Here is a 19,074-nt window from a genome sequence, read left to right as displayed (position 1 = left end):
TAAACTGAATTAAATTTGAATTGAATCCACCCTGGAATACAGGATGCCTAAGGCTTGGCATACACTGTACGATTTTTTGCCCTTTTCATTCTGATTCTCCAGTCGTGCTAGAATTTTTTTGGATCGGGCCGAGCGTCAGCTTCATCTTGCGTCCTGCGTCGTGTAGTATACAGGGTGTGACGATAATCACCAATCAGGAATTGTAAAGTCGGGAGGAAATTAAAACATGTTTAAAAGTCAGTCAGCCCTCGTAAGGTGTTTGTGGGCTAATCCTGCTATTGAAGCAGAGTTACGAGTGTCCACGAGTCGAATTACCAGAATCTCACACACTTCGCATGTGCAAATAAGGGAGTTCTTCTTCTCCCGGACTGATGAGTGCAACCGGCGCCATCTCTCGGCGCTGATTCTGACGTGTAGTTTTTGGATGTGCAGCATGAGCAGATAGATAGCATCAGAGCATCGAGCCGTAGCGTCATGGTTTTGGTTCTGTTATCCTTTACTTTGCTCCATGTTTCCTAATTTTATTTGTTTAATTCCTATTCTGTTGTAGTTTCTAGATTTATGGTAGTTCTCAGGGTTTTCTGTTGTTTTCCTCTGTTGCCCTCTTGTGTGTGTGTGTGTTCCTTTCCCCTTGGCTCCCTCGTTGTCTCCTCACACCTGCTCCTTGTCAGCTCGTTAGCCCTGCCATTGTCTCAGTCTCTGCTCACCTTGTCTTTCCCTGGCTCCTTGTGCATGTTTTCCCCTGATGCCTCCATGGTTCTGGTCTGTGTTACATTTTTAGTTGGATTCCTGCCTTTGTTAACTGCTTTAATCATTAAAACTACAAGAAATCACCTCAGCCTCTCTGCCTCTGCATTTGGGTCCCCTAAACCACAACCAAGACGTAGAGTCCAACACGTAGAGTCTAAAACCATACATAGCGAGCTGTGAACTTTTAAACCCTGCAATGTCATCAAACAGTTTGATCTGTAGCTGAGTACAAAGATTGAAAATATTGTATAGTGTATGCGCGGTGTAAGGTAAAGTTACACTAGACATACTCTCGGAATAATTAGATGAATAAAGATTTGACCCTTGATGGGGGAGTAAACCTTTAAAATGTATTTTCAGAGTCAGTTTTTTAAATATAAAATAACCTAAAATATCACAGTGACAGGAAGGAGAAGCGGACACTATAGAATGTTGGGTGTTCCACACTCTTGATCCCAGTTCAAATGCCCTATTCAGAACGAGAGTGCATCAAAACAAACAGATACCTAAAAGTCCTGACAAGACTGGACTTTTCACATCTTCCTCATTTCCTCACATTCAGACCTTGCCAGACTTTACCATGCTGCTGCATTAAAACCTGGTGTGATAACATTGCAATAACCTATCCTATTTATCTATTTAACAAACCAGAAACCATACTTTACCTGCCACCACTTTACTGTACATTTACTGTCTCCTTCTTTATTTTTTACCGTCCACTGTATCTGGATGCATTCATGCACCTTTTGTCATTTGTGCACCTTTTCATGTTTTATAAGAGATGAGTTGAAAGTAAATTTCTCCTTTGCGAGATCATTAAAGTTCTATTCTATTCTGTTCTATTATATTTCATTTTTTGTAAATTGCATTTTTCAATACAGCAGGATATACAGCAACATAGAAAACAGTATAACAGTATCTTTAGAATGTGACTGTTTTATTGTTGTCTTGGATATTTCAGTTTGGACTTGGAACATTTTGTAAGAGTAATCATGTTTTTTTTGTATTGTTTTTTTTTTGTTAGGTATTCCTGTTTCTTCTAAATTACTGTTAGAATCTAAGGACATTTGTGTCTGGTTGTTTATCTCATTTTCTTCTGTGTTGTGCCGTAATGTACAGACAACATAAGGAGGGTGTACCATACCTCTAAAAATCTGATTGCAGCAATAAGCTGCTGCCCCCTGTGGTCCTGAGGATTATGTAGGTATAAGAAATGGATAGATGGAATGTTTGCCAGATTATATCAACTATATAGGCCTTACAGTGCATCCACCCCTAGTGATACCTAGTGATAATACCACCAGTTTTAATAGAACTTAAACATTTGTCTGTATTTCAGTTTGTTTTTTTAATGATTATTTAGCCATTTCTAAAAATTAGCATTCTGCTACATTTTCCTATTGTTATAATAATGTGTAGATGTGTCAGTCACTGTCTTATTTGCACTAAATAACTCACTCATTATAGATTAGTTCTAGAGCTATTATTGGAAGGGCCAGGAGCAAGGTTGGCTTTTGGTAAAACAGCTTTAATTATAAAAGGTTGAGAATTATTCAAAACAAAGGCATTCTTTTTTTTTACCTTCATATATATATGTATTTTATATACAATTATGAGTTTTAAAAATATTAATCAATATGAAATTGTTAGCTTTTCAGCTGAAGATACTGTAGCAAAGCAAAGTGTTTAAATATGTCAGCTCAAAGTTGTAATTTATTACAAAAATTAGAGGGTTTGGATGATAAAGAAGCATAAGCAAAAGCATCCCTATTGATTTTAGGACTTCTTCCTTGTTTAGACAGATATTTACTCTTGCAAGGTGTGTTTTAAGAAGGTTTTTTCAAATGAAAAGGTCATTCTTAGACACGTTGTAAGAGTTTTCCACGTGCAATTAAATAATGTATTAAATATAGTATTTCCGACTGTTTCCTTTTCAATATCTGCTTTTTAGACCAGTTAAATAATAACCTTGTGGAGCTCTTATCCAAAAAAAACTGCTCTATTCCAATACCTGTCAGCGAACAGTATAATCAGCTGGCAGTCGAAATCGACCGCAAGGAAAATTGGCTTTATGAACACATAGAACTGCTTTAAATGTCGCTCAATAAGGGTGAACCTTGATAGTGTTTCATGCAGCAATAGTTAACATTGGCACGGTTGAATGGGGGAACATCAGCTGCTGTTAATGTGGTTTGCGTGTGTTTGCTGAAGCTTATGAGAGTTATGCTGTACACATGGAGAAGGCAGATGGTGGGGACAGATTTTCTATTCTCAGATATCCATTTTCTTTACAGCATCTTATAGGCATCTGCTCCAATAGGGCATACCTTGTGTGTTTTTTTTTTCTAATGAAATACGAAATCCCCAGTGCTGAGACACAGAAAATAAATGTAAGCGTTGCATATTTCATGTAGATGAATCAAAATAGGATGGTGTATGGTACGTCCTGGCAGATGGGGGATGCTGAGGGTTGACACCATGAGACCCTTTCTGAGAGGTTCCGAGGTTAACCTGCCTCGATGCTTGCATCCCCAACAAAAACTTCCCATTTGCCAAGTCCTTATATCTGGAGGGGCACTTCTGACTCTCCATCTGTTACCATCTGTGCCTTTGCTGTCCCAATTCTACTGTGGCAAGGAAAGCCATTCAGAACTGTGATCAGAGAGAAGCCCTAAAACTGTATGGTGCAAAGCGAACAGTAAATGCTCCTTCTATGGTCGTGGTGAACAGCTTCCCTGTCAGGTGGGGGAATACATTGCTTCCTTTGGATCCGTCTGACTTCCTACCTCTTTAGTCTGAGCTCCATTTTTTAAAAACTTTATTCTATTCAGGGTTTTGTCATAATTTCAGGAAATAAGGGCAAAATGACGCATATAACGCATGTGATCGAGATGTGCCTACACAAAGTGCCATGAGTATTTCTACTCTGTCAACCTTGTTGCATTTTTCCCTTCACAGCAATACAACTTCATCTGTTTTATTTGAAAAGAGTTAATGGAAAATGAAGCATGATTTTCCCTTTTTTTTGGAACATCGAAAAAAGTGCGATGAGTTTCTGTGTTTGGCCTCCAGTACTCTAATATCCCCTATATGAAATCTGCATGAAACAACCACCTTTACAAGTCACCTTTCTGTGCAAACAATTTACATAAACAAAAAGCATCAGGAAGACCAAAAACACAGCGGAGAGGTTCGGTTGTAGGGGGGATTGAAGGAGACTTTTTCAACCAGGACATGATTTGTGTTGTGCCAGATTCAGCTTATTAGCGCTAGCACTAGCCCTGCTAATTAAAAGAAACAGAGCACCAATGAAGACGAGTCTCTTGTTGGACAAAACCTTCACATCCAGAGAGCAGCTAGTGAAGCTCTGACCTGTGAAAGATCTCAGCATACAAAGCGACGGCAATTGTAAGCTTGTGCCATATAGTATCCTCCATCTGGCTTCCTGGTCTTTCTGGATGAAAGAGGACCCAGTTTCTATAAGCTACACTTGTACTTTATTCCTAGGAACCCTAGTTGCAAAGAAATGGTTGTCAACAGACCTTATTCATTTACAAAAATGTTCTAGTCAAAGTCAAGATGTTAATCCAATAGAATCCATGAGTTTTAAAATATCGACATATCGGATATCGGCCAAAATCCCAATATCGTGCATCCCTAGTAAACACGCCATTCAGCAGAAACACTAAACTAGCAGTTACCAAAGACGTTGGCACAGGGGGCTAAATACAAAAGCACTTCACACTTTTAAAGTTTATATACGGTACTATTTTATCCTATTTTTCTTCCAGTTCCCACTTATGTGTTACTTTGCATCACTCTGTTGCAGAGGTTCCCTTTAACGCACTGCAATTTTAGTTGTGAATACCTAATACTTACTAGGTGTGAATACTTACTCTGAAGACTGCATGTGCACATCATAGCGCCGGGACTCTAATAGCACTAGTCTAGAGTCAAGTGTAATATAGGCAGCAGGCGACTCTTTGTCAGACAAATTGTCAGTCTCTTTCTTGAGGTGCAAATTTTTTGTGAGTACCATTCATGTTTGGCCTTCCAGAAAACCAGAAGACTGTGTCACCCCCCTTCACAAGGACTAAGACACGCACACAGCCATGCACACACCTTCCCCTTCTTGCCTCTTCGATCCGACAGTGTGCAGCAACACGAAACAGCATGCCCCTCAGCTCTTTAGTTTTCCAAATACAGCACACTTGCTCTGCTCGATCTGAACCCACAGCACGTAGCACACAAGTTACGCCACCTTCTCGACACTTTCATTCCCTATGCAAGCCCTACTTTTTCTCAGGATCTGTCTGTGCGTGAGCCTAAAAAAATCTGTGTGTCATTTGGGGGCAAAAGGCACACTAGATGTAAAGAGACAAAATGGCACAGAGCATCTGGTTAGAGCTCATCTGAGGGAGCTGCGCTGAATTGGGCCGATTGTGTTTAAAATGCAAGTGGAGCAGCATGTATTTTGCATTACATTACAGAGTGTATGAGTCAGGAAGATCAAGTGAGAATACACAAGTGTGAGTAGACTGTAGATACAGCAGGGGGGTTGGTTTGAACAGCAGCAATTATCACAGCGGAAACTTTTCTTGTTTGTCTACTGGTCATCTTTTTATACAGTGTCACAATAAATTCTGGATGTATGTGTCTCAGTATGGCTGGTTCATGCACACCAGTCTGGTTGACGTTGTATTAATCACCTTTATTTACCATTCAGTTTAAACATTATTACATTTGTGCTCGGATTTCAACCCATCTCTTAGGAAACAGTGAACAGCTTTTGGGGGTTAGAGGTCCTGCTCAGGGACCAGCATGCTCAGAGAGCTCAAAGACAGTTGAGCTTTGAAGCAGCAATTTTGCAGCCTCTCCAAGATAAAAATGCAATCTCTCCAACCACTGCCTACAAACTAAAAGTCTCAAAGACCTGCTTCCATGTTAAATTTCATGTTTTTTTTAAATGACAACAGATATTTAACAAACCTTTATTCTTCTGGAACCAAAAACAAAACAAAGGCATATTTGCATATTTGCTTCAGCCTTGATGCATACAGTAAGTGTGCACAGGACGCTCTTAAACTAATGGTTGAATTTAATTATTAGTCATTTTAGGTTCATGCCTCTCAGCTCTTCTGATGATTTTGTTGAACCAGAATTTAACTTGGCTGTCCAGTGATATTTTCTTATTGCATCTTTTACTCAAAGGCACTAGTGTGAAATTTCAGTCTCAAGGTTATGCTCTAGGGTTAAAGTGCTGTGGCTTTTAGGTGTGTCTTTGCTTTAACACAACTAAATAATTTAACTGGTTCATTATAAGGAGTCTAGAGCTGTTTACGGCTTGCTGAGCAGGTAGTTAAGCCATTTCATTCAGGTGTCCAAAAGTTACAGGATAGCAGTCCTCTGGAACTTGAGTTTAACACCTGTATTCTTAGTAGCAATTTCGAAGTGTTCAATAAATATGTAACTTATAAAACGGCATTAGTTAGGAGAAGTGTCCAATAGGTTCCAAGACCACAGAGCCTTAAACTGGAGGTGCATTTTCCAAAAATGATGAAACTACACGATGGAAATCGACCATTCAGGTTATCAAGTGGCTGACAGTAACAATAAAAGCAGTTGGAGTAATTTGCTCTAAGTACTCTTTGCGTGATAGGTGACTGTATCATGGTCTCAATAAGTAAAGCTAGAACATTTTGGTCAGAATGTCAAAAGAAGATTGGCACTAGCCTGGTAAGCCACATTCAACTTATACTGTATACCAGGAGTGAACTAACAGGGTCAGCAGAAAAAGGAGAGAACAAATCGGATGTTATGTAAAAAGCAAGATAACCCTGCTCAAAGTAAAATATGGTAATGGCAGGATCATGTTGTGGGAGGAACTTTCTTCAGACTAAACAAAGGTTTTGTTAACAAGAAACAAACATGAACAGTAGAAGTCAGTGTATTTCTAAACTGGTGTCTGCTAAAAAAAAATTGGAATATAAATTCAGAAAGCTTCCAAAAGGGCACATACGTAATAAATAATCATACGAGCAGTCATATTTAAGAAACAGACACTTAAACTACCCTCCATGTGTATTTTTAAAGTTTTATGCATGCAGAAGATTTAATAGCCAGAGGCTACCATTATATACAAGCATAATTGCATGCTCCTTCCCTTTACCTCTGGGTTGCTTTCCATGTGCCCAGAGCCTCTCTCGTACTCCTACATCGATCTGTTTCTGCGCACTCTGGAAAGTCGTCATTTCAACCAGTAGAAAAATTGCTTGTGATTGTCTCATTTTCAAGAAATTCTGCCTCTTGAGACAATACGGTTTTCTTCCTGGTTTTGGCTAGTAAAATTTAGCAAATCATCTTCAGGCTTATATCTGTTCTCCTCAGGAGGAGAATTTTGACTTCATACTGTACTGTATACAACAGCCATCTTTGTTGCAAATTGACATTTTTAAATACACAATGCTGCTCATAGAATAAGAAAATGCTTAGCAGAGGCATACTGATTGTAAATGTCAGGATTGGTTGTGGTTCGGAGGACCCAAATGCAGAGGCAGAGAGGCTGAGGTAAATACTTGTAGTTTTAATGATGAAAATGGTTAACAAAGGCAGGAATGCAAAAATCCAACTAAAAATGTAACAGACCAGAACCATGGAGCCAGGGATAGACGAGGTGAGACGACAACAGCCATGACAGGACCACCCACAACAAGGAACCAACAAGGAGTGACTGCAGAGGGAGTTTATATGTTGCTGACTGAGACAATGGCAGGGCTAACGAGCTGACAAGGTGCAGGTGTGAGGAGACAACGAGGGAGCCAAGTGGGAAGGGAACACACACAAGAGGGCAACAGAGGAAAACAACAGAAAAACTAACATAAATCTAGAAACTACAACAAAATAGGAATTAAACCAATAAAACTAGAAAACAAGGAGCAAAGTAAAGCACAACATAACCAAAACCATTACAGTAAATGTATGTTCAATTATAAACAAGATTTAATTCCGGCCTCAATATAAATAGTGAAGCTAACGTTAGCTCATACGAAGAACACATTCATGATGTTGTTAAACGAAGTTTTTATGATGACTTTACTGAAATCTTTAGGAGAACAGCGATTGGCCTGAAGATGCTTTGCACACGTTACTGACAACAAACAGGAAGAGAACAAATAATAGAGGTGGAATTTTCTAAAAAGTAGCCAATTACAAATAGTTCACTTTATCAGATTGGTACCATTCCCAAAGTGATAAAATATTCATACACAAGTAGGTGAGAATCTAAAGGCACATAAAAAGTAAAAACCAGATTCCAAGACGAGTTGATGGTATCACCTGTTTGTGAATGATATAGCTGGTGTAAAGAACTACGTAAATAAAACAGGTTCTTAATTGGTGAAGTTTTGCAATCAGAGATGGAACATTACTGCCAAGTCAGGATGCAGTGTTCTGATAGACATCTACGACTGAATGCTTGATTTAAATCAGAATATTCTTTGACTTATTATAAGTTTAAGGGTGTCCTCCTTTGTTATGCCTTTCTTATATTTTTTCCTCATTCCTTGTTTTTGTTTGAGACGAATTGAACAGAATGTTTGTCACACTAGAGGTGAAAAAAACCAGGGAATTATTTCTTATGATCTGTATTATATAATTCTGGAATTTTATGAGGGGGGATGTGTCCTCTTCAATTATCTACTGGATGAGAGGAGAGAATCTCAATGAGACCCAGATTTAGCGTTCCTTTGCTTGGAGACTGTAATGACTGAGGAATCATCAAGCCCTCCCCCATCTTTTGAGAATAGTGGCCTCATGAATAAGTGAGAGGGTTGCATATCCAAGACACGCACTTGCATTTGTTTTTTTTTTTTTTCCCCGTATACAGAAGCCCTTTAATTTTCTCTGTTTTTATTATGTTCCCTCTTTGATTTTCCTTCTGGAAAATATGTGGATGGGAGAAGAAATTCCCTATGGTTTGATATGGCATAGTTGGAAATAGAGTCAGTTTTGGGTGGAATAAGCTCATTTTGGTGTAACGCAGTCTTGGACTAGAGCCTGAGAGTTGCTGTCGGGGATGTTCTACCTTGTCAACTTCATGTGCATGGATTAACCAGCTTCTTAAGTGTGCTTCTAAGTGATGTACTGGATGGTATTGTGACCTAGATTTGAGCGAGAGAGTTACCAAGGTAAAAACTGTTCAAATGCTCTAACATGGTAACCTTGATTTGAAATCTCACTGTCACCTTGTGTGATAACCCGCATAGGTTATAAAGGTTTAGTATACATTTTAGATGTAGTAGATAGCGCCCTAGGCTCACCTCACCATAATCAAACTGATGTGTCTGTAGACAGCGCAGTGACAAAATGAGAAAGGTGTCAGTGTCAAAGAGATGTCAGGGCGTCTGCAAAGACGCAATAGCTATTCACGAACGAGGGAGGGAGGGAGAGGAGGGTAGGGGGATGTCAGTGGAAAGCCTTAGGCCATCCAGCCTTACACTTGTGACAGCCCTCCCTTTCTACCACACTACTGCCACCACCCAGCATCCGTCTCATGGGGAGGGCTTCGGCGAATTGTGGGCAAGCGCTGGACCGAGATAATTCCTCTCAATAGGATCCAGTCAAGCTGGTTTGTCACCAGCAATAGCACCCATGGGAACCACAGGCATGGGTGCAGCAGAGGAGTGAGCTCTTCCCTAATCCATCCCAACTCTCTTCTGCTTTTTTTTGGTATTGTTTTTGAATGCCTCACAGAGTGGTATAATAGCTCATGGTAGAGTTGTTAGCGTTCCAGACATTTTTCCATTTCGTCCACCGGCTTTGCCCAACTTCATTCCAATTTCAGGTTCAATCTTCTCCTCGTCTTCTCTCGACGCATTTAATTTGCTATTCATTCAGCATTTCCTATTCCATAAATATTTATACAGAGATGACACATACACACACACATACACACACATACATGCGCTATGGTAGCTCTGACAAGGGGTGATAACTGAAGGATATCAAAATTGAACTGAACTCACACATCCTAATTTCCAGTATCCACCCTTAGTTTTATTTTATGATCTTTGTCACCTGTGTTTTATTCATTTTTTCTTACCGTTTCAATGCAGGTCAGGACCGAACAGAGGCGGGGCTTATTAAGCGTTTCCGCGGAGATGGAGTGCGCTACAAGGCCAAGCTGATTGGAATTGATGAGGTGACAGCCGCGCGAGGGGACAAGCTGTGCCAAGACTCCATGATGAAGCTGAAGGTGAATGGCTCTTTAAGGTTTCCTGTCTTTGTCTCGCCCAGTCTGTGTTTGTGTGTGTACTTCGTTATGGTGTTTATAACTGTTTTTGGTACATTTACTAATCTTCTGAGGACCAACAGGCCTTGTGGGGACTAAAGGCTGCTCCTAATTTTATGTTAGCAAGTGAGTTTAGAGGTACAGGGTCTAATAATTTTAGGTTAAGGTTAAAGTTAGGAATATACTGGTAATGGTTAGGGTAAATGTCAGGGTTAGGCATAAATGCGGTAGCTAAAATGAATGTAAGTCTATGTAAGGTCCTAATATGGATAGAAATATAAACCTCAGTGTGTGCGTGTCCTGATGTCATTGAGGTTCTTCTCATCATTTGCTCTGATTTGGAAAAGGCTTGCTCGAGCATGACTGTATTGTCTTCTGAGTGAGTCATGGGAGCTGTCCTCTCCTGTGTGACTCACTGAGACTGTATAAATGACCTGCTGGAACAAAGGGAGAACCAACCACATCATTTCATGGCTCTGCTTGATGTAAAAAATATAAAATAACTACTTAAAAACTACTGAGGGGTTCGTTTGGCACCAAATCATGGCATCCTTTCAATTCATTCCTCTTCTTGTAAGCTGTTATACCTTTAATATAGCTCAAAGTACTTTGGATTAATTCACACAGATTTTTTTTTTGTGACCTGAGAGGCAAACCGTCATCTTAACCCAAGATGCTTTAGGCTGCATAAGACATAAGTAGAAAATTTTCCCCCAACTTACCCCCAATTAGTCCGTCTCCTCTGTGTTTTCTCGTGTCACTCACTGACTGCTATTTTTACAACAAAGTCCATGCTGTTACACTTGTGGCACATGTGCAAACTGCGATAACATGACCTAGATAATGTAGCAGAATGGTGTTCTTTGCAGAACATTGCAAGTGAATCAGGTCAAATTCAGCCCTATGGTAAGAGGTGAAAAAAGAAATCTGGGTGCAAGATGTGCATTTTCTTTAAATATATAATACATTTACATTTAGCAGCTCAAATAATTCCCCTTTTTCTAAGCTGCATTTCCAGATGTATTGAAAGTGAATACAACAGAGAAAGTTGCACCAGATTTTTTTGTGAAGGCTTAATGATATCACTAGTAGTTGACCTAATTGGCAAAATAAAATAAACTTAATGTTTAGGGGGCCAGCTACCTAAATAATGTTCCAGATGGTTCCTTGGCACCCCATATAGTATCTGTTAGATAAATGTTTTCACAGAAAGAAAGCAGGTGGTTTTAGGTTTGTTTTATGCTTCATGGCTTCCGCCCGGCCCGGCTTATATGTACCTTGGAAAATTTATAACTACCACCACAGATTTGCGTGAGAAAATAAGATCTCCTCCTTGCAGGTGTTCACAAACTTTTACAGACATAATGGGGTTTGGCCCATTAAGCTCATGGAGATCTACAGATTGTGAACATATCTAAAAATTTAAGAAGAAGGCATTGTTGAAAACAACTATTTTCTACTTCTACATGTAGTGTAGTGTTGTAAGCTTGCTGTCTATATCCTACACTGCCTCCTAGAGTCTACCAAAATGTTGAGTACGGCTTAAACAAGCAATGTGGAATATAAATGCTGCAAATGTTTTTTGAATTTCTTTTTACTTAATTTACAGTTGGTTGCTGCTTATGGTCACCATTTCCAAGTTACCATAAAATGACGGGTTCCTACAGGCAATAATAAACTGTATACATACATATGTATATATACATATATATATATATATATATATATATATATATATATAATTTTTACATGTAATTGTTACAATTTTTATAAATATATGTATATAATTTATATATATGATTATATATAAAATTATAAAAAACTATATAAACATTTTACATTTAAAATAAGATTTTTCTTCTGTCAATATGCTCTATGCAAAGGTCCTTAAGTGCAACTGTTTTAGTTTCACCTGGTTTAATCGTGTTAAAAATAAAAAATCTTCCCTTAGGGAACCTCTGGCTATACAATTGTTAATCGATTAATTGAAAAAAAATATCAACGGATTAATCGTTTTGCAAAATTATATATATATACAGAAATAAACTTCCAACCAACTGATCAGAGCAGGCTATGCGTCATCAATCAGTCTCTCACTGTATCTTTTGAATCTTTACATTTTCACATGGCAGCAGGCCACACGTTTCAGTCAAATTGTTTCCAGATAGCGTTAACGGAAGTGCTGGAACAACTCATTAAATGCATCAAAATGGAAAAAAAAAAAACAGAAAATTAAAAAATATTCACAAATTTCTAACATGTTGAAAAATATAACCTGCCTTAGTTCACCAATAGAAGTGAAGAATTCCTGGAAAAGATGATGCTCTCTAATCATATCATCAGTCATCTCTAAATAATCAATACAGAAAAAGACTGGACAGTATTGGCATCCAGGACCGGTGGGAATACAGTATTGAGTAAAATGTGGAAATCACACTTGGGGCTTCCCTAAAGCATTTCTTAAAGGGAACTGTTAAAGCAGTAGTTCTTTTTTTTCAATAGGGGTTATTTATAAAGGAGCTGTCAATATCTCAACTTCAATGAATAATTCTTACAGGATCTTTACTTTGATTAAAGTAGATTCATTGTCTGTTTTTCAAACAGAATTTTAAGCATTTTTTCTCTTGTAAACATATTCATTGGCAACATATGTTCAATCAGTGAAAAAGGGAAGTTTTTTTCAAATAACTCTAGATATATGTAATAATGTTATTAGGGTTTACTTCAACAGCTCTCATTTCTAGAAACTAAGGTGTTCTTACATGGTCTTCCACAAGTTGATTGCTGTTTCGGTCCTAATCTAAATTATATGAATGAAATGATAAAACTAATAAACAGAGGCAACTCCTGCTCATTTATTTTCTGATTGATCACCACTTATGTATCCAATAATAGGTGCATTATTTAAAATGATTTGAATGACAGTTGGACCCTAAAGACTTAATTTATAACACTAGTCAAGTTCTGTTATGAGCTTTGTTTTAAACTATAGGAGACCCAGTTAATAAAACAGGATTTGTTCGAGGATAACCAGAAATATTTCATACAACACCAGTTTGACCTTTATGTTATATGGAAAGAGGCAGGGTTAGGTCATTTTTTTTTTACGGGGGGAGGGGCGATTTATAGAAAAGCTGCACATGAGCCTCTTTGTAGGTGGCTGGTTCGATAAATTGCCCTTGCAAAGAAGTCGCTTACTGTATGTTTGGCTTTTTTAAGTGTCTTCCCACTTGCTTTTCTGGAGCTTAAATGTGTGGGAAGCCCCAAAGGAGAGGCAGTATAGCCAGAAGGCAAATCTTCACCCATATCCCATCCCAGGAGATATGTCCAATTAAACAACTTTTTGCTGCCTTGATCTGACATTTCAGCAGTGCCCTCCATATAACTCCAGCAGTCACAAGCCAGAAGCCAGTTACACTCAATGGAGCAGTCGATACAGACCTGCTATTATCTGGACAGGGGATAGAGGAGGGAACAGGTCCGTATTGAGCTGCCTCTTGCTGCCATTGGGTCTAATCTACAGAATGGAAAAGCCGATGGCTGACTGACAACACCCTTCAGCTCTTGTGACCAACCCACCCTCCCTTTTTTTCCATGCATCTCTCTCCAATTGCTTACTCAGCTCTCAATCCTTTTTTTATGTTTAATATCTCACCAGATGACTCAAAGGTATGAATACTCTTGCACTGCATGGAATGTTTTCATTTTGGAAAACCAGTCATTACATTGCTGTTTTCAAAAATGAAAACATTCCATGCAGTGCATGAGTATTCATACCTTTTAAATTGTTTTTTTTTTAATGCATGATGGTTTTATGAATGTTTTCCTACTGAACATCTAAAAAGTGTGGCACTTTTTCCAGTCATTCCTAAATCTCTACCAGGTTTGGATATCTAAAGTTTAAGATGTTCTTTAGCTCTGGGTTTGCTTTGCTCCAAACCTCCTACACTGCAAAAACAATCCAGAAATAAGTAAAAAATTGCTTAAATTAAGTATATTTAGCCTTAATTTGAGCAGGTAAATAAGATGATTTGCCAATGGAATGAGTATTTTTACTCTTAAAATAAGATAAATAGATAATATTTACTTGAAATAAGATGATAAAATAGTTTTTTCTTATTTTAAAAGGAAATTGTCTTGTTCCATTGGCAAAGTGTCTTACTTACCTCCTCAAATCAAGGAAAAACACACTTATTTTAAGAAAAAATAACTTATTAAGATTTCTATTTTTTGCAGTGTATCAGCTGCATACATGGAGTTTTTTTTACCTCATCTCAAGGTTTTTGTCCCTGTAACAGCCATTTTTTTTTAGCTTCATTCATCTCTGAACAGCTTCTGCGTCCCTACTGAAGAAACGCATTTCCTAAAGCTTTGTAGTTTTAGTTTCTTCTCCTTGTTGTTTGACTGTTGTCTAAGAGGTCCAATTTTTTTTCAACCTGATCGGGGGGTGAGGGCTTCGGGGGGATCTTTGTTAAGCTCTAAAGTTGATTTATATACACTGGAAAAACGATCTAGAAATTAGTAAAATTGTCTTAAATTAAGGGTATTTACCCTTAATTTGAGGAGGTAAATGAGATTATTTGCCAATGAGTATTTCTACTCTTAAAATAAGATAATTAGAAAAAATGCACTTGAAATAAGACAATGCAATTCTGTTTTCTTATTTTAAATGTAAATTGTCTTGTTCCATTGGCAAAATGTCTCTTTTATGTCCTCAATCCAAGAACAAATGCACTTATTTTAAGAATAAATGACTTATCTAGATTTCTATCAACTTCTTTTGCATTTCTGAAGATCATTTGATTTTATTTAGTGGACATGAGGGTTAAATGCAAATGCATGCCACACTTTATTTGTAAAAAAAAGATTGAATATCATATTAGATTTTTGTAATCTTCCACTTTGTGTTGGGTTTTTTTGCATTAATGTAAATAAGTAAAATAACGTTTTCAGGTGTAACTTGACCAAAACCTCCAGTTTGTTAGAATTTAATGTTTAAGAGTTAACTATATTCAAAAAGCTTAAATAGAAGAATTTGGAGTTAAAAGTTATCTGGTTAAGAGAAGGGGTCAAGTATTTTTTTTCTTTTTATCAGAAGCCAACGTGCTGCTTTTTCAGCTGCACATACGGCAAAGTCTTTCTTCTCTTATCATCTCGCCGCTTCTCCTTTCTTCTTCCGACCATTTTTCCTCTCGGGCGTCGTTCAATGAAAGGCCTGTCAAGCTCACAGGTTGCATCAAACGGAACACGGTGGAAAATTTTTAATTGTTTTCTTTATCTGAGCAGAGAGTCTACAAGAAAAAAAAAGAAAAAAAAAAGAGAGAGCAGTTGCAGGTTCATGGGAAAATTATACTTCAAAGACTGCAATGGTTGTTCAGTCAGCATTATGTGTGAAGTTGCTGGAGCAAGCTGGTCGGGCAGCGGCGAGATCCATTCAGTCAGCAAATCTAACCTTATTGTCAGTAGATAGTGCTTGTGTTTTATCACGTTAAAGTGCCAAAGACATTCTTCAAGGGGTTGTAATAATAAGATTATCGTCACAAGTTGATGCGTGATTCGCCCCGAGAAAGAAACTTCATAAAAAGGCAGATGAAACAACATCTTATCCTTACCTACCTTATGTAACTCCTGTCATCCTAACCCCAATTCTTCACACGAATCCTTCCACTCTCACCCTCACCTGAGCCTTAGTAGAACAAGTAACTCCTGTCACCCTTCATCTCCTTCCGTCATGACGTCTCTTTATGCTCCTTACAGGGAATGGCTTCGTCAGCACGTTCCAAGGGGGAACACAAGCAGAGAGTCTTCTTGACGGTCTCGTTCGGCGGGATCAAGATTTACTGTGAAAGATCAGGGGTGAGTAGCATGTCAGCGGCTGCGTCCCTCAGCTGCTGCGAGGAAGAGCCCACTGTACAGGACATCCAGAGGGCACGAACTCGCACGGCTCACTTCACAACAGCTGCGTGTGTTGGCCGCCATCTTAGATAACTGACTGACCTACTGGCAGGAGTGATGCCATCACGCTTCAATCACTGCTTTAAAACTTTCTGCCAATTATGATTCAAATCAAGCCTTCTTTAATTTCCCCCAGTGCAGTTTGTCCTTTGACTTATGAACCATTAAACTACCAGTACTAAATTCCAATTCTAGAATTTAATGTTAGAACCAAATTGAGATGCGGATATGAACCGTCAGTCAAAGGTTTAAATACAGAGATAATCTGGATAAATGGGATTTGGATTCGGAAATGAGTCGTAACTAGTTGCATTTACTCAGCTTTATTTGCTCAGACTTCTATAACATGAGGGTTAATGTAATATAAAGGGTATATACTGTCCCTGGAGGTAGTGAAAATATACAAACTGAAGCTTGTTCTATCATAAATACATTATATACTATAAGAAATTGTTTTCTTTTTTGTTTTGTTTTCTAAGAAATCCGTTTTATTTTACAGTCTCTTTTAGTTGAATTTATTAGAAAATATGTTATTTGTATTAATTACTTTATTTTAGACTTAAAAAGAAAATGAATGTGAAGAAAGCTTTATATTATGTTCTTTTTGATTGCATACTGTATTTTAAAATAGTAAAATGGTTACTGGTTAACTAAATAGCCTTTTCACTAAATTCTTCTTTACTTTTACTTGAATAATTTCTTTGGATAGCTAATTCTAATTTTTACTCCAGTAGAAATATGATGAAGTAATGCTACCTTTACATTAGTATTTTTTTTTATTTTATTTTGTCTTCCTAGTTCTGTATGGATTTTTTGTTTCTATATTCGAATCTACATGGTGTCATGTGGGTTCTCATATAAGTGAGGAAGTAGTTGACTTATTTGGACGTTTGGGTTAATTGTAAGTCAATAGGATTTGTATTCATCTTCTGGTCAGCGTTTCCAGCTTCTTATTTTCCCTGGTTGCCTACAGGTCTCTGTAGGTTTTTGTGTTTTATAAGGTGGGATTGATTAAATGTGACTTTAACGTTAAGAGCGCTAAAACGCAGTAGAACTGGAAATGTGCCATACAAATTCAGTCTATTTAGCTAATCCTAATTTTTGTTTATTTCAGCACCATTGCAATGCCCTACTATCTCTGGCATTGAATGACGTCTGAAAGCTAAAATAGTTATACCTTTGTTTTGTTTTTTTATTCCTTCCATTCCCCTTTCGTGGAAGTTATTTAACTCATCTATGTAGGCAGTAACTCATTTTAGCCATGTCTAGTGGCGTGGATTAAAGATTGATGTCCCAGCATGTTCCAGTGGATTATAGGTTTAGATTGAGGTTATTCTTAGGTTTTCCCTATACATACTGACCAGCTTCCATTCATTTCCTACTTAAAAGCTTTAGCGCAAAGTCAGTTTTTGACACAGTTGGGTGTTCTAAACAAAAAATGGTCCCAGATATGCATAAAAATGTGTTGTGAAATTAATGAACCGGGCATAGATTAGACGACCTTACCCAGATGTTCACTCCTGTCAAAAATGTTTAAAAGCCATCCCCATGCTAAAAAAACTGACCTTTTTAGATTAGCTCTCCCAATTCTGCCAAGACAATGGGTCAAACTTAGCCACATCTATACCAGGAAAGGCTCATGGCTGCTAAAAGTTTAAAAGAGTGTATATTTGAACCTACATTTAAAATGTATAATTTAGACCCTGTGAGGATGAGGAGAACATTTCCATTCCTGTTTTTATAAATTAGAAAAATTCCATGTTGTTTTATGAAACCCCCACCAACAAAAATAAATCAGATTACTTATATGAATCATAATAAACTAAATCAAATGCAAAATAATTCATCTTCATGAAGAGTTAATGTAAGCCTCAGACTTGGTCCTGACATGATTAAGTTCTGCTGAAAGATCACCTTTCAGATCCCTAAGACTGTGTGCTAATGCGAGGGACCCCCGTTAGCGGGCTTAGAGGCTCGCTGTTCCATTACAGGATGATCCAGGGGCTCAGATCTTCCCTACTGTCCCGCAGTGCAGAGCCAGCTAGAAAGACTCACTTGGCTCATCAGCGCTAACCACTAATTAGCTCTCTGTTCCACCCCTTAATGATCATTGCTGCTAATGCTAATTACACAAAAGCTCCACCTAGACTGTCTTTCGTTTGAAAATGATAATTGTGCAGCAGCAATTGTCTTGTGGCTGCCAGCTCTTTCCAGACCACCCCCAGTAACCAAAAAAAAAAAAAAAAAAGCCCTCACCTAAGATGATTTCTTTTATCAATCTGACTTTTTTCTCAGGAATTAAAAAGAGCTTTTAGCCACCCGCCATGACCCAAGAGCTTGCTCTCTTTAGACAGGCTCATTTGTCGTTTTACAAATCATGCCCCCTAATGCTCTTCATTTTATTTACTGATTACATGGCACTGAATAACTCTTCACTTAATACGCCTCTATGGGTTATTTAGGAGGGAATGGGGATCACTCTGGCGCAGGCTGTGTCAGCAAGCTGTAAAGCTGACATGATTCTGTGCTGTATGGAGCGTACTTGTCATATTAGTTTTGTATTTAACATTAATCTGGAGCATTACCGGCGACAGTCCCCACGAAAAAATGAGTAAATATTCAAATGAAAGCTCCTCCCTGGTGCTTAAGCTTATCCTGTCTAATAGTAGCAGCAGATGGGTGTCTTTCCATAATAGCTGAATTGTTGTCTTTTGTGTGTGTGTGTTTTTAAACACTATGGAGTATCCTTTGTTTAATTATTTAGGTATTTAGCTTTTGATGTTTTATGACAACACAAACATTAGGCAAGTAGATTATGCAAGACTGTTTGTCGTTGCGGAAGCTATAGAATAATCACAAACAACATAAAATACACTATATTGCCAAAAGTATTTGCTCACCTGCCTTGACTCACATATGAGCTTAAGTGACATCCCGTTCCTAATCCATAGGGTTCAATATGACGTCGGTCCACCCTTTGCAGCTAGAACAGCTTCAACTCTTCTGGGAAGGCTGTCCACAAGGTTTAGGAGTGTGTTTATGGGAATTCTTGACCTTTCTTCCACAAGCGCATTTGTGAG

At 38.0% G+C, this 19,074-nt stretch overlaps 1 protein-coding gene across 1 annotated transcript in view; it reads left to right on the top strand.

Annotated features, from left to right (window-relative positions):
* LOC107083615 (disabled homolog 1-like) overlaps positions 1-19,074 on the top strand; it is an 80,697-nt gene that overhangs the window by 35,017 nt on the left and 26,606 nt on the right. Inside the window, exons 3-4 of the mRNA XM_015372979.1 lie at positions 9,864-10,003; positions 15,797-15,967. Of these exons, the coding sequence (XP_015228465.1) occupies positions 9,864-10,003; positions 15,797-15,967 (311 nt within the window). The remainder of the gene's footprint in view (positions 1-9,863; positions 10,004-15,796; positions 15,968-19,074) is intronic.

Source organism: Cyprinodon variegatus, unplaced genomic scaffold (genome assembly GCF_000732505.1).
Source record: "Cyprinodon variegatus isolate N-32 unplaced genomic scaffold, C_variegatus-1.0 Scaffold79, whole genome shotgun sequence".
NCBI classification, from domain to species: Eukaryota; Metazoa; Chordata; class Actinopteri; order Cyprinodontiformes; family Cyprinodontidae; genus Cyprinodon; species Cyprinodon variegatus.
Note: the sequence above shows the minus strand (reverse complement) of the source record. Positions and strands in the feature narration are given on the sequence as shown.